This window comes from Haplochromis burtoni, unplaced genomic scaffold (assembly GCF_018398535.1).
Source record: "Haplochromis burtoni strain Fernald_Lab_line unplaced genomic scaffold, NCSU_Asbu1 Contig_460, whole genome shotgun sequence".
Lineage (NCBI taxonomy): Eukaryota > Metazoa > Chordata > Actinopteri > Cichliformes > Cichlidae > Haplochromis > Haplochromis burtoni.
In genome coordinates, this window is record NW_024582821.1 from 2617 (window position 1) to 17501 (window position 14885).

At 40.3% G+C, this 14885-nt stretch overlaps 2 protein-coding genes across 2 annotated transcripts in view; one reads left to right on the forward strand and one right to left on the reverse strand.

Moving 5' to 3' along the window:
- The first annotated feature begins 866 nt into the window (after positions 1-866).
- LOC106633779 (sialic acid-binding Ig-like lectin 7) lies at positions 867-5125 on the forward strand. The gene is made up of 8 exons (XM_042213613.1): positions 867-1008; positions 1159-1234; positions 1413-1796; positions 2141-2446; positions 2515-2766; positions 2864-2954; positions 3496-3535; positions 3682-5125. Exons 2-8 carry the CDS (start codon positions 1162-1164, stop codon positions 3919-3921), a joined length of 1386 nt encoding a protein of 461 aa, XP_042069547.1. The 5' UTR covers positions 867-1008; positions 1159-1161; the 3' UTR covers positions 3922-5125.
- Positions 5126-5241: 116 nt separating this feature from the next.
- Positions 5242-14885, reverse strand: part of pck2 (phosphoenolpyruvate carboxykinase 2 (mitochondrial)) — a 12254-nt gene continuing 2610 nt past the window's right edge. The window contains exons 2-11 of the mRNA XM_005945982.3: positions 10997-11209; positions 10711-10895; positions 9750-9820; positions 9421-9556; positions 9124-9311; positions 8801-8963; positions 8508-8723; positions 7284-7421; positions 6540-6635; positions 5242-6417 (exon numbers count right to left, since the gene is read on the reverse strand). Of these exons, the coding sequence (XP_005946044.1) occupies positions 5948-6417; positions 6540-6635; positions 7284-7421; positions 8508-8723; positions 8801-8963; positions 9124-9311; positions 9421-9556; positions 9750-9820; positions 10711-10895; positions 10997-11209 (1876 nt within the window). The 3' untranslated portion in view covers positions 5242-5947. The remainder of the gene's footprint in view (positions 6418-6539; positions 6636-7283; positions 7422-8507; positions 8724-8800; positions 8964-9123; positions 9312-9420; positions 9557-9749; positions 9821-10710; positions 10896-10996; positions 11210-14885) is intronic.

Below are 14885 nucleotides of genomic sequence, written 5' to 3' on the forward strand. Positions count from 1 at the left end.
TATTTGCATCAGTCATATTTGCTGTTGTGTCTGTTTGGTTTGAAATGATAACTAAATGTCACATTGATGTCACTCCTTACCTAACCATATATGGATGTCAGGGGCCGGCAGAACATCACACTGTAACAAGATGATCAGTGTTATTTACTTCACTGTAGCTGTGACTTCAGTGTTACTGTTGTGTGCTGAACAGAAAACCTTTCTGTATGATGTAAGGCTGCATCTTGCTTTAGATTTGTGTTTATAAATTTAAAAAAAAAAGAATTGTACTATATATTTGTAAAGTTAAAATACTGATAAATATAACAGGCAAATAGGATAAAACCTGAAGGCCTGGATGAAAATGTGAAATTGAAAATGTAATCATTAGTTTAATTAATTTATTTGCACCCTGATGAGACTGAGCTGACTTTCTTATTCACAGGAAGGTTTGTCTGTTCCAAAAGGTTGATTCTATTTATCTGGACAGAACAGAATTAACCTTTTTGGATTTACAGTATTTATCTAGATGACTGAGCATGCATCCAGACAACTTTGTGTATTTTTACAGTATTGAGAGTGCAAGTCTGAAAACCGAGAGCGAAAACCAGGAGTTATATAAAAATGCAAAGAAGACATTTTTGTGAGTAAAGTACAAAAATCCAGATCAAAACAGGCAGGAGAAAAAAAACTGTGGAAAGCTGAGACACAGTCTCTGGGGGAAACGAGCTGCTCTATGTGCAAAAATGTTAATGAGAGAATGAAGAACAGGTTAGTGTGTGAGTGGAGGCTCAGGTCAGGTGAATCTAGAGGCAGGCGGGTGGGACTGGCAGCATCTGAAGTGAGAGCAGAGTGCACGAGGGGAACATAAAAAGCAGACTGACTGACTGAATACAGAAAGGCAGAAAACCAAAAGCACCGCAGGTCTGTTTGCTTTGACATTAAAACATCTAAACACAGAAGTGTTTCACTCACTGTGTTTCTGTTGAAATCACACATTGTCTCTCTCTGTAGCTGTGTGATCATTTGGTAAGAAAACATTTTTTATATCTTACTAAATTTTTATATCACACACTTTTAATCTGATTTCAAATACATGTAAATTTTGTATTGCTCTATAAAACAATGCAAGTTCCTGATTTGATCAAACCTTTAAGTGATGTTATATTTTTTTTCCAGGTGATGAGTTTTGTGACAGTCCAGTCTGTGAACATCATGACAGGCATCATGTTACTGAGTCTCCTCTTTATTCCAAGTGAGTCGTCTCATTTCAGGCATTTACAGTCTGACAGATCAGTGCAGATAGAGAAACTTTACAAAGTCACACAGTTTATACTAAAGCTGTTAAGAAAAAAGAAACACATCTGCTAATCTTAGTTTATCATAATTATGTTTTTGCTCATGTGTATTTGTGTATTTATCTTTTTTTCCAGGTACTTTGGCTGCTTGTCCTCAAGCTTCAAACCTGTTCATCACTGCACCAACAGAGATGGAAGCTCTGAGTGGATCTTGTTTACAAATCCCATGTAACTTTAGTGAAACCGGAACAGAAAAGTTTGACAGCACAAGACCTATTTCTGGAGTGTGGATTAAAAATCACTCCAATGTTAATACATTTCCAAACAATGAGATCTTCAACAGCAGTGGGACAGTTAACATCTATCCAATGAATATTACAGGAAACCTGAAGGAGAGAAACTGCACCACTCTGTTTTCCAACTTAACCACAACTTATTCAAACACATACTACTTCAGAATTATGAACTGGCCGTTCAGAGCAACAGCTGCTTGTGATCCTCTTAAAATAACAATTAAAGGTGAGAAAGTTTTCATTTTATTGTCCAGGTTTTCTAAAAACTAAAATGAGCAATCAGATGCAGCTTTGGGTTAATCAACAGAAAGAACTAAAAGTTCAATTATTACAGAATTCAGTCTGATTATTCTGTATTTATTATTATCCCAGAATGTCTGCACTACCCTAATGATATCACAGAGAGAATCAAATACTACATCTTGTTTGATGTTTGACCGTTTAAAAAACATCAAACAACATTAATGATCCATTTTTTCTTTTCTAACAGAGTAAAAAATTATGATTTTTTTTCTACTGTATTTCCTGTATTATCAGTGTGCAAAATGTGTTTGTGATGTGAAACCACAGATTCTCCTTGGAGGCCCGATATTACAATCCCAGGTGATCTGAAGGAGAAGGAGTCTGTCACTATAACCTGCTCAGCTCTCACTCCCTGTCCACACTCCCCTCCTCAACTCACCTGGAATCTCCAACAAGACTCTCACAACAAAATAGAGCAAAACACAGATGGAAGCTTTACAACTAAAATCCAGCAGATCATCACTCTGTCAGACACACATGATGGAAAGAAGATCAGCTGCTCTGCCAGATATCCTGTGAACCAAGGAAACTACACCAAGACAGCAGAGACAGAAGAGACTCTCAGTGTTTCATGTAAGACAATCAGAGTTTGTTGTTGAACTGAATCCCATCGGACAACATGATTTATGTTTTTTCTCCAGATTCTCCTAAAGACACCTCAGCATCCATCAGTCCATCAGGTTTGGTGTCAGCAGGCAGCTGGGTGAAGCTGACCTGCTCCAGCAGAGCCAAACCTCCAGTCAGCAGCTTCACCTGGTTCAAGAAGAGCAGAGATGGAGCTGTGAAAGTATCTGAAGGAGAGATTTACAGCTTCAATGTAACAGATGGAGGAGTTTATTACTGTGTGGCCACTAATGATCTGGGTAATCAGACATCAGCAGAGATTCGTGCTGGTAAAGACAAACCACATCACCAACGTTTTACACACACAACACACATTAAATCATATCTTTGATTACTGTTTAATATCATTCTTTTTTTTTCTATCAGGACAACAGAATAATGGTTCTTTACCACTGGGTCCACTTCTTGGAGGCATCCTTGGGTTCGTCTTACTGATCTGTTTGGTTATCTTGGCTTGGTAAATATCACACATCAAAGCAAGAAACATGATCTGCTTTCCCATCAAGCTCAACTTTACTCACATATTACACATATATATATACATATATACATATATATATAGGCAGCACGGTGGCACGGTGGTTAGCACTGTTGCCTCACAGCAAGAAGGTCCTGAGTTCAATTCCACCATCAGGCCGGGGTCTTTCTGTGTGGAGTTTGCATGTTCTCCCCGTGTTTGCGTGGGTTCTCTCCGGGTACTCCGGCTTCCTCCCACCGTCCAAAGACATGCAGCTTGTGGGGATAGGTTAATTGGATAATACAAATTGCCACTAGGTGTGAATGGTTGTCTGTCCCTATGTGTTGGCCCTGCGACAGACTGGCGACCTGTCCAGGGTGTACCCTGCCTTTCGCCCTATGACAGCTGGGATAGGCTCCTGCGACCCTGAAAAGGATAAGCGAATGGATGGTTGGATATATATATATATATACACACACACACACGTATGTATATTTAACCTAAAGTTATCTAATATTTAAATGTCACTCATGTCTTCCAGGTGCTTAAAGTCAAAACATGAAACTCAACAACAGACTCAGGTAAGAAAAAAAAAATTAAAAAAAAAAAAAAACTAATTGTAGATTACCTGACTGTTCAGGTGATTATTTACAGTAGTACCTGCATCCGTGCAGTCTGCTTACCAGATTTATATGTCACAGAACTTTTTATTTGATTCGTTTTACAGACTGAAGAGCTGGTTGTCGAAGAGTCCACAGGTAAAACAGAAGAAGAGGAAGAAAACATCCATTATGGAGAGATCAACTTCTCCACACTGGGATATGAAGTGCCCTCTGGCTCAATGCAGGACAGAGGACAGCAGCAGGATACGGTGTACGCACAGGTGAAAGTCAACAAGCCAGAAAACAGCTTAACACAGAGTGCTCATGGCCAAGAGGAACTTTATGCTAAAGTGAAGAAAAAATGAGAAGTATCAGTTAACAACCTCTGAACAAAGAAAGAAACGTGGAGCAACGAGTTCACTGAAATAGAACCAATTACTTTGTGCAGTCTGTTTTATGTCCATGCTTCTGTACCATGTTCAGGCAGCCGTTTGCAGAGGATTTCCTGTGTTCACATTAAATCCATGAGCAGAAGCTGTACCAGTCAAGGAACTAGTTGACTGGGCCACACGAGTATTTCTGAAAAGGAGAAACTCAAAACCTCCTCATATTGTATGTGTTTGTTGTAGGACTTCATAATACAGCCCGTACCTTATTACCTAACCCGTTTTATTGCCTCCCGACATTTACTGAATTTCACGTGTAATTTTTTACCAACTAAAAGTACTTCTCGCTAGATACAGTAGAGCAAGGGAAGTAACAGGAGCTTATAAGGGAAGAAAAATATTATTTAGTAAAAATAACCTTTAGGGTATCTTACAGGAATGGACAATGTTCCTCTTATTACATTGTAATGACACAGTATTATCAGAGGTGTAGTCTGCATCAGATGTGTTTACAGATAGAGACGGCTTCTAAAGCGAGGAGCTTTGAAGTGCTAAAAGTACGTACCTCAGACCTGACAAGGCTGGAGCCTAAAGGGCCCGACTCTAAATAAAATATATGAAAAACAGCAAATATAAAGACTTGTTACTAGTAACATGGTGTTTTCATAGCTGAATCCTAGTTCTGATACTACTTTCTACGTTTGAATATTTTGCCTGTTATTTTTAGCTCTTCAGTGTGTAACTGAACTGTCAGTTGTAAAGAGTTCTTTGCTATTTCGCATTCAGTTCAGTCCTGTTGAAAAGATGATGTTATCTTTTGTGGTAAGTACTTCTATCACGTCTGAAGTGTATGCATCCAGCGTTATTCATGCTGTTCACAGTACAGTGACCAAACTTTCTACTTCTCATGTGGTTTTGTCACTTACGTTATCACACTAATGTATCTGTGTTGACATTGTGAGTGTGAAATACTCTGCATGTAATATTTGTCAACATTTTTTTAAGTGTTAGACTTGTGTACTGTGGGGGAAAAAATACACCAGCCATTGTGTCTGCCTTAAAAGAGGTTTATTCATTGCACTGTAATAAAATCCTCGGCGTACAACTTCTACAAATACCTTATAATCTCAGTGACTTGAATTGGTCCAACGTTTCACGTACTGCAAGTAAACGTCGCTTGAAATCAAATCATGCAATTGGCGAGATGAATAATGCATAGTGATCTTTGGCCTCAGTGAAAACCCGCTAAACTTTTCACTTTTGAACAGCTAATGCATTTTTAAGGGGTTTTTTTTCTTTCATTTTAACATTAAAATGACATTTCATGAGAGCTGGATAATGTATGTGCATTTAGTGTATTTAACACCATCCCCGCCAATGATTAAATAACAAAACTATTATGGGATGTCTTGAATGATTAGCGATTCATGAGTCAGTCCTGGAAGGGATGTTAAGTGTTAAAAAGTGGTGATAAAAATAATCCTTTAAAATGTTATTTCAATGAATTAAAAATGTTCTGACTGCATCTTCTTTCTAAAAAAAAAAAAAAAAAATCTTTGGGCTTCAGCCTGTAAACATTTGCAGCCTGAACTCATTATTGTTAAAACTCTTAAAAGGCACCATTGGTTGCACTCCAGTACGATGTTCCACCTACCAACCCAGCAGCAGCCTCAAGTTTTATGGCAACAGTGTAAAATGATGTCCAAAAACAGAAGGTGTTGTACTGATAATCTCACATCTCAATTCTCTTTGCAAAGGGACAGGCAGGAGTCACTGACTGCGTTTTCATACACAGGGAAAGTTTGATATTCACATTATTGCTGGTTTTATGACTGAATCCTCAACATAAGATTCATTCTACCCATTTTTTGTTTATTTATTCATTTATAAATTTTTGTGTATGTAAACTCGGGTCACTAGTTCTGATTACACCTTCATGATGTGAATTCTGCTTCCCGAGTACCTCCCTCCCTGCTTCTTTGTTTACTTGCTGTCAGGAGGCTTTTTAATTGTGTACTCTATCCTCCAGTGCCTTGAGCTCAGCCTCCACCTGCGCTGGCAGGTCAGCGCCAACCTGCTGAGTAAAGTAGGCTTTCAATTCCTGGGTCTCCTTCTGCCAGAAAGGCTTGGGCACGTCAAACAGTGCGCCCATATCCACCTTGCTGCCCAGACCTTTAGTGTCGATGGCGCCATCTTGTGGCACCCAGCCGATGATGCTCTTTTTGGCTGCCTCGTCCTCTCTCTCTCTGCCGCAGCGTTTGAAGATCCACTCTAGCACGCGGGCGTTCTCACCGAAGCCAGGCCACAGGAAGGCGCCGGTTGCCGGGTCCTTTCTGAACCAGTTGACGTGGAAGATCTTGGGCAGCTGAGTGGGGGCCTTACGGCTCTGCATGCTCAGCCAGTGAGCGAGGTAGTCTCCAAAGTTGTAGCCGAAGAACGGCCGCATGGCGAAGGGGTCGTGCATGATCACCTTGCCTGGAGGGAAAATGGAAAAGCAACTTCCTGATTATTTCATTATGTGAAAAACAGCAAAAGTAAAGAGACTGCTCCGGAGAGTTTCACAGAACTGCATCTCAGAAACATGTGAGGATCCGTACCTTTATGCTCAGCAGCTGCTGTGGCCTCAGACCTCATTGCAGCTCCAATAAATACTCCGTGCTGCCAGTTCAAAGACTCGTAGACCAATGGGACTCCTGACAACATCAACATCATGTGATCAGATTCAGTGCAAGCCTACTTTCTGCTACAAGTTATACTGCGCTCCAATTATGTTTTTTTTTAAAACTTCATGCTGTTGTAATACACTCAAAAGAGAAAATACATCGTACTTCATGAACCATAAACTGCAATCAATGCTTGACTATTTCAAGCACTGAGAGTCCTATCTTGTGTCTCTATTAAAACAGTGACTCCCAACCTTTTAAGTCAATGTACCCACACAGGCCAGACCCATGTACCTGCTTTAATTTACCAATAAGTGTAAACCAGTAAAATACAGAGCCACCATATTCTCTTAATTTACATATGGCATCTTGAGTCAGTATGTACCCCGACTGATCCAACAAAACAGACAGGAGTGTAATATATAATACATCTATAATTTCTCAAAAAAAACATTTCATTTCACTAAAGCTGAAAATGTTATTGATGAATGGTAAATGGCCTGTATTTGTATATGCTGTATATTGTATATGTTGTATATTTGTTCATGTTGCCCATGAACATCAAGACTGCACCGTTTCATTTTAAATGTGTTGTGGGTGTTTTTGTGTGGATGAACAGCCAAAATGTGATAATATGAATCCACCGGGGTACAAAGTGTGTTTAAACTTGGCACCAACCTTCTGGCCTCCTCCCACCAAAGATGATGGCATCAATGGGGACACCCTCCTCACTCTCCCACTGGGGGTCAATGATGGGACACTGAGCCGCTGGTGCACAGAAACGGGAGTTGGGGTGGGCGCAGAGTGTTGAGCTTCCTGTGTACAAAGAAGACAAACTGTTTGTTTGTTTGTTTGTTTGTTTGTTTGTTTGTTAACAGCTCGTGTTTTTAATGTCATGGTTAATGGTTAACTGCGTCTACTCTTGACTCTCGCAGTACTCTTGATCTACCAAAGTCAAGAGTACTGCAACCCCTGGAAAAAAACTGAAAATCTCATGGGGACACCCAATTATAAATCTTCACTCTCAAACAAAGAGAGCCATGCATTTCCTTGAAAACTGCATTAAAAACCTAAACAGAACACGTGTTGTTGCACAGTCATATGCAAAGTAGTATAACACCAATATGCGATCCACCTGCAACTGAGTAACGGTAAAAAATGGTAAATGGCCTGTATTTGTATAGCGCTTTTCTAGTCCCTAAGGACCCACAAACTAGCCGTCTCCTATTACCAGTTTGAATTCACATTTTTTTTATAAATGTGTCACTCTACAGATTTGTGAGTAATTTCAAACTGAATTTCTGAGAGGCTGATGTTGTCCAAGATAAGGACAATGCTGGATAAAACCTCCCACCCACTCCACGGCTTGCTGGCTAATCACAGAAGCACATTCAGTGACAGACCGAGATTACTCAAATGCACCACTGAATGACACAGGAAATCTCCCCGTACAACTCCAATACTTACACCCTTTTGCACGTGCTCTACGGTAAAATAACACATTACGACGTTTCACAGATTAGAGTTAAATATCAATCATATAAATTTAACCTCTGTAATATTCTTGATATTTATAATTGAGCAGTTTGTATACATATATACATTGTGCTATTTCTTAAATTTGTAAACATTGTAGTAAATTGTATTATTTAATTAGTTTAGTCTGTTGCTGTTACTTTCTTGGAGTAACTGTAACCCACATAATTATCTTATTAAAGTATTTTGAATCTGAATGTCAGTTAATACTGCGGCCCACCTGCAGTACCTTTGCAGACCACCAGGGGGCCGGGAATCACTACTTCAACCCAGTTCTAAATTTGTGACTTTGCTTTGGTTTACCAGCAGATGGTGCTGTATACACTTTGACTGTTAAGTACACTGATACACAACAACTGATGTCACCTCGTTTCCAGGTTTTGCCATGCCAATCTGTGAGCGCCATGTCAGCAGGAGGGGGGTCGAGTCCTTCCCACCACACCCCCCCATCGCTGGTTTCACCAACATTGGTGAACACAGTATTTTTAACAATAGTAGCCATGGCGTAGGGGTTGGTCTTGTTGGAGGTGCCCGGGGCCACGCCAAAGAACCCGTTCTCTGGGTTGATGGCCCTCAGTTTACCTACAGAAAGATTAGAGGGCTTTTTGTAACTACAGATTATTTTTGGATTAATAAAATGAAGTGAGTGCTTCACTCACCTTGGCTGTCAAACTTCATCCAGGCAATGTCGTCGCCTACACACTCAACCTTCCAGCCTGGTAGAGCTGGTTTCATCATGGCCAGGTTGGTTTTACCACAAGCGCTGGGGAAGGCAGCTGCGATGTATCGCTTCACACCCTGAGGACTGGTGATTCCTAAGATCTGAAGAGAGAAGAAAGAGGGAAATATTAATATTAGCAAGAATATAACTCCACGTTTTTAATAAATGTGGAAGGTGTAGGCTTGTAGTGTTAATGTTTTTAATTAAAATAAACCCTCTTTAATTCAGACTCAGGTCATAATCATTACATAGCATTCTAACCAGCATGTGCTCAGCCAGCCAGCCTTCATCTTTGGCGATGCGGGAGGCGATGCGCAGGGCAAAGCACTTTTTCCCAAGGAGAGAGTTCCCTCCATAGCCACTGCCGAAGGAGAGGATCTGCCTGGTGTCGGGCAGGTGGGATATCAGCACCTTTTCTGGGTTGCAGGGCCACGAGTTCACCAGAGGAGCTGGTAGTAAAAAGGAGGGAACAAATAAAAGGCAGGAAAATGTATAAAATTTTGCAAAAACAGATACAAATTACAAATAAAACTCGATTCAGGCTCTTGGAATCTGCACCTTTGAGAGGTAAAGGTCGCCCCACAGAGTGCTGACAGCGGACAAACTCCACTCCCTCAGCCAGTTTATTGAGAACAGGAGTGCCCATACGCGTCATGATACCCATACTGGCCACAACATACGGGGAGTCCGTCACCTTGAAGAAAAAAATTAACTGATTATTACGCTGACCTATAACTTAGGAAGCCCAGTGATTAAAAAAAATAAAAATAAAAAGTACACACAAAATAAATTACAGCAATTCACTGGAAGAAAGCAGCACAGCAGGCTCACGTGTTTACTGCAGGTTTTTGCTGAGTATGAACTAGTGAGAGAACAATAGCTTTTACCTGGACACCATATTTGGTCAGAGCTGAGCCTACGGGACCCATGCTGAAGGGGATCACATACATAGTCCGGCCTACAGTGAGGACACAGATTAAAAACAACACATTGATGCAGTTATTTTAGCTGATGTAGAAAACAAGGTTCAAATCTAAAAGCTGAAGGTCACGTAGATCAAGCAACAGCACTGATATAGTTGTAAGGTTGTAAACACATTTTCCTTGAGATCTTTGTGATAATAATTGTGAGCTATGGTAGACTGCATGTCTAATATGATCAATAAGGTACACTTTTCTATACCACAAAGAAAAGTTGTTACACTGGCCAAGAATCCAAGCACACACTAGCTGAAGGAGTACAACATGTTTTTAGTGACCTGCAGGTGTTTAAAGTAGCCCCTCCCCTTATAAATACTTATGGGTCAGCTGCAGGTTAGCACACAGAGTGAGCAAGCAATCACACAACACTATAAAGACTAAAAAGCCCTAAAAAATAAATAAATATATATGGATCACAGATGTTCGCCTATTACCTCACAGAATAATGACTGTTTCTCGAAGCTCACCTAAACCTTGAGGTTAAGGTGTGTACCTAAAAGCAGGATTTATAACACTGCAACAAACGTGGAAGCTAATCCTGTTCTAACAGGCAACAAACTCAACAGTGACAAGAAAAAGAAAAATCTGAAGCAGGCCTCACAATATTTATTTTTTTTTTTTTTTAAAAACACCTCAGCTTATTTAAAGTTCCTGATGTTAAGTTGCTTTTAAAATCCTTCCTGTTTTTTAAAAGCATTTTTCAAACTATTCTTAAAACATTTTATTAGCATTAAAATGAAAATATTCGTTTTTAAATAGAATCCTTTAACGAGGTGAACGTGACAGTCAATTAAAACAGAGGAAAGGTGAAAATGCTCGGTCTCCTGGCAACAATGAACAAACATTTGACTTCCGTCCAATTACGTACCGGCCATGCTGCCAGGGAAACGCTCCTCTCTGGCTTTCTGCCAGTCAGACTCACTCATCCAGCTACCCAGCTGGCTTTTCACCCCTGCAGCAGGGATGGGGATCGTGTCTCTCTGCTTCTTGGTCACTATCACAGTCTTGCTCTCCACTCGGGCCACATCTTTTGGGTCTGTACGTGCCAACCAACTGCCAAATAAAACGTTTATTATTGAAAGCTCTCACAGCATGTTTCCAAATAACTACTTTAGGTGATTGCTTTGTTTTGTATGCTGTTCCATTATCTTTACCAGTTCTCATATTTGGGAAGCTTCTTGACCATGCCATCCCTCTCCAGACCTGCCAGGATGTTGGCCGTCTCTTCCGGCGTCCCAGTCACCACGTGTACATTGGTAGGCTTACACTCCTCCACAGCCCCCTTCACAAAGTCGGCCACTGCGGGTGGCAGCGACGGGATTGAGGCCAGAGATCGAACCCCGACGCTCGCCCCGAAACCACCCTTCCTGAAAGAGAAGGACAATTTAAAATCACTCTACTGGCGACTAGAAGAAAAATCCAACAAAACAGACTAAACACAACTCCAACCTGAAGAGATCAGAACTTCTTTAACAATAGTATTTGTTGGACTGAAATCCAATGTTTTTTCTTTTGCCATACAACGCATAAAATAAATAACTGACCAAGCTTAGAGCAGTGAATTTGCCAGGGGACAGCTGAGAGACATATCTATAAAGCAATCAAACGTCTTCCTTCTTTCATTCTTTAGAGTAAATTCCTGCAAAAACCTGCCACAAGAGACTAATACAAGGTGAGTCTCCTCATGTAATCTAGCTATTCATCCATTTTCTTCCGCTTATCCAATTCATGATCCAGGGGATGGGGGCGAACTACAGTGGTCCCTCGCTATATCGCGGTTAACCTTTCACAGCCTCCCTGTTTTGCGGGGTTTTTTGTGTGTGCAATTTTGCATGCTTTTTTTTGTAACAGTGCATTGTGTTCTGCGTCCTGATTGGCTGTAGACCATTGTCAATTAATCTCCATGTCCGTGTCTCCTGTACAGTACAGAATACGTTCAGCTTGTCAAATTTACATAAATCTTCTATGGCTAGTAGTGTGACTCTGAAGTGCTGTACTGTATGTTTGTATGTTTTCTCCCAAACAAACGCAACAATGTCAACAAAACATTTTGCACCGTCAAAGGCGCCTGCAGTAGCACCCAAAAGGCAGAGGAAGACGCTAACCATCCCACAAAAAGTTGGACTTCTGGACATGCTAAAGGAAGGTAGAAGTTAGCGTACCGGATTATGAGGCGCATTAAGCGAAACAAAACAGTCAGACATTTCAAACTTTACTCAACTCATTCTTCTTCCTTTCTCTACTTAATTTCCCTTAAGGATCAATAAAGTATTCTGATTCTGATTCCGTACTATTGATTCATTAATGCTGAATTCTCTCACAGCTGCTCTATTCCCATGTTCTGGACCAGAAAACAATGTTTGATCTTTGGTTTCATTCTATAATACTGGATAGGGCTGGGCCATATTATACCGTTTACGGTAATACCGGTACAATGTCAGGCAGCGATAAGAAAATGAAATATCACGATAGAATATGGGTAAAACGCGCATGCGCAGTGCCTTTGTTTTCATACGCACATGGCCGAAAAAGCATGGCGGCAACGGAGAATGAGAAGGGAGAAAGTGGATCGTTGAGTGAAATGGATGAACCAGAATTAGTTTGTAAAAATGGTGCCACTGCAATGATGTGGAACTAGTTTGGTGTTTGTCCGTCAGTTTCCACACAGAAACAATGGGTAGGATGGTTTGTCAGGTAGGATGGATTCCCAGAACACCGTATTTGTTGGACTAAGGTGCTCATAAATCTGGGAGTAATCTGGGTCCTAAACTCTGTCCGTTTCATGTCCCAAAGTCAAACGAACACTGCAGCATCACTGAGAGAAAAACTGTCTAGATTCTTTCATCTTTAATAAAACGATCCGCATTGCTGCTTTACCAGATGTAACTATGAAGTTTAACATCCAGGCATCCATGAAAACAGAATTTATTACACTTAACGGAGTTAGAAGCAAGCAGGAAGTTAGCTCGCTAGTTTCGCTAGTTACCTAAGCATGACATAGCATGTTCTAACTAAGATTTCTGAAAAAATTCAAACGTACTGCTCTGCTATCACTTCCAACATAAATGAAGACAGGAAACTAAACAGCAGTGACGTTTGTAGGGTCACTGAAGTTGGGCTAGCTGGTATATAATGATGTGCTACGTGATCGCTAGTGACACAGCTATGTTAGCATAACATAAACAGTAAAGCTGCAGGAATCAACGCTAACACCTTTCCACTTGATAAAAGTTAACGTGAAGGTTCCTGATGGTTAGAGACAAATACAATGCTGTATAGGGACCAAACTTCAGTCAGGAGAACAACTGAGATAATCCATCCACAATAGAAGTCAGTCAGTAATATACTGCAAGAACACAGGAATAGAGCAGCTGTGATAGAATACAGCATTAACGAATCAATGGTACAGAAGTGGAGGAGAATAAAGAATGAGTTGAATAAAGTTTGATTTATCTGACTGCTTTGTTTCGCTTAACGTGCTTTATAATCCCGTGCACCTTATGGTCCGAAAAATACATATTTGACTTTTTTTATTTGACACACCGCAGTACAAAGTTGCAAAGCACCTCTTTTTAACTTCAGTGGATATTAAACATGGTTATGCTCATGATATGTCAGCCCATTTCAACTGGAAATTCCTTTTGGTTAAACTTTCAGCAAGGAATTTGCATTTGCACTGTTAAATTTTTATATAGTTTTAATGCACATAAAAACAGCTGCTTGCTTAAGTGAAAATAAATGGATGGGGTTTTTTTGGCACTAGTAAAGTTGTGGAGTTGTATTTTGTTTCGCGTCAATTATATAGTCAGTTATATCGTTATCGCAAATTTTCAAATATATATCGTGATAAAGATTTCTGGCCATATCGCCCTGCTCTAATACTGGACTTTTTTTTCTACAAAGGTTTGAACTTTGAGAGTGTTTAAACAAAAGAGAAACGTGTGAAAATGTTCATGACTGTCTGAGAAAAGTGTATGAAGTGTGTAGTGACGGGTTTTACAGCCTTAAAACATCTATAATAATTGTAAAAAATAAAGTTGGCTACTTCGCGGATTTCACCTATCGCGGGTTATTTTTGGAAGGTAACTCCCGCCATAAATGAGGGACCGCTGTATTCCAGATGTTACAGGTAGATAGATGACGTGTCCAGGGTGTACACCATTTATCACAGGGCTAACACAAAGAGACAAACAACCGTTCACGTTCACATTCAAACCAATGGCCAATGTAGAATGAACAGTTAACCCAAACTCGTGTCTATGGACTGAGATGTGGGGAGAACATGCAAAAGCCTGGATTTTTTGCCAGGGCCTTCTTGCTATGACGCAATTGTGCCACAATACCACAGGGCCCTCCCAGTCTAAATGAACCAAATGCTGCAGTGCATTGTAAATGTACAGACAGGTGTTCTTGTTGTTTGATGTTTGACAGTAATACTGAAGTGTGTGGTGCTCTTTGTCTGTTGGCAGCATTTTTAAATATTTGTTGTTGTTTCTGGTCTTCAGTCACTCCATACGGCCCCCTCATAAACAACTTGTTTTTTTGTTTTTGTTTTTATGTATAACCTTTAGTATCTTCATGTATGACGTTTTTCCAAGATGTAACCTTTAAAGGACACAGGATGATTTCAAATGTGACACTTGAAAAAAAAGCAAGTTAAAAAGTGTCAAAGTTTAATCCACCTTATTGTACTTAGAGTGCCACAGACAAGCTAAAACACCTTTTAAAGCCTCAAAGTATCACTTTGCGGCAGCAGTGATAATGAGGTGTCTTTGTTGTTGTTATTAGAGAAACCTAAAAGCCTCAAGCTGACCTTTCCACATATGCTGAGAGGTCTGTGGGTGGGTGCAGGGCCCTCTGTTTGTTAGCAGCTTGATATTCACAAACATAAGCCACTGAGAGTCATCATGTATGCAGTTACAACACAAGCCTGTGGGTGTCTGCATGCGTGTCCCTTGCCTGTCTCTGACAATAGAACACACAATGCATGTGCTTTGTGTCTGTGGACACTATGGCTGAACCCCATGACCTCTTTAGAAAAAA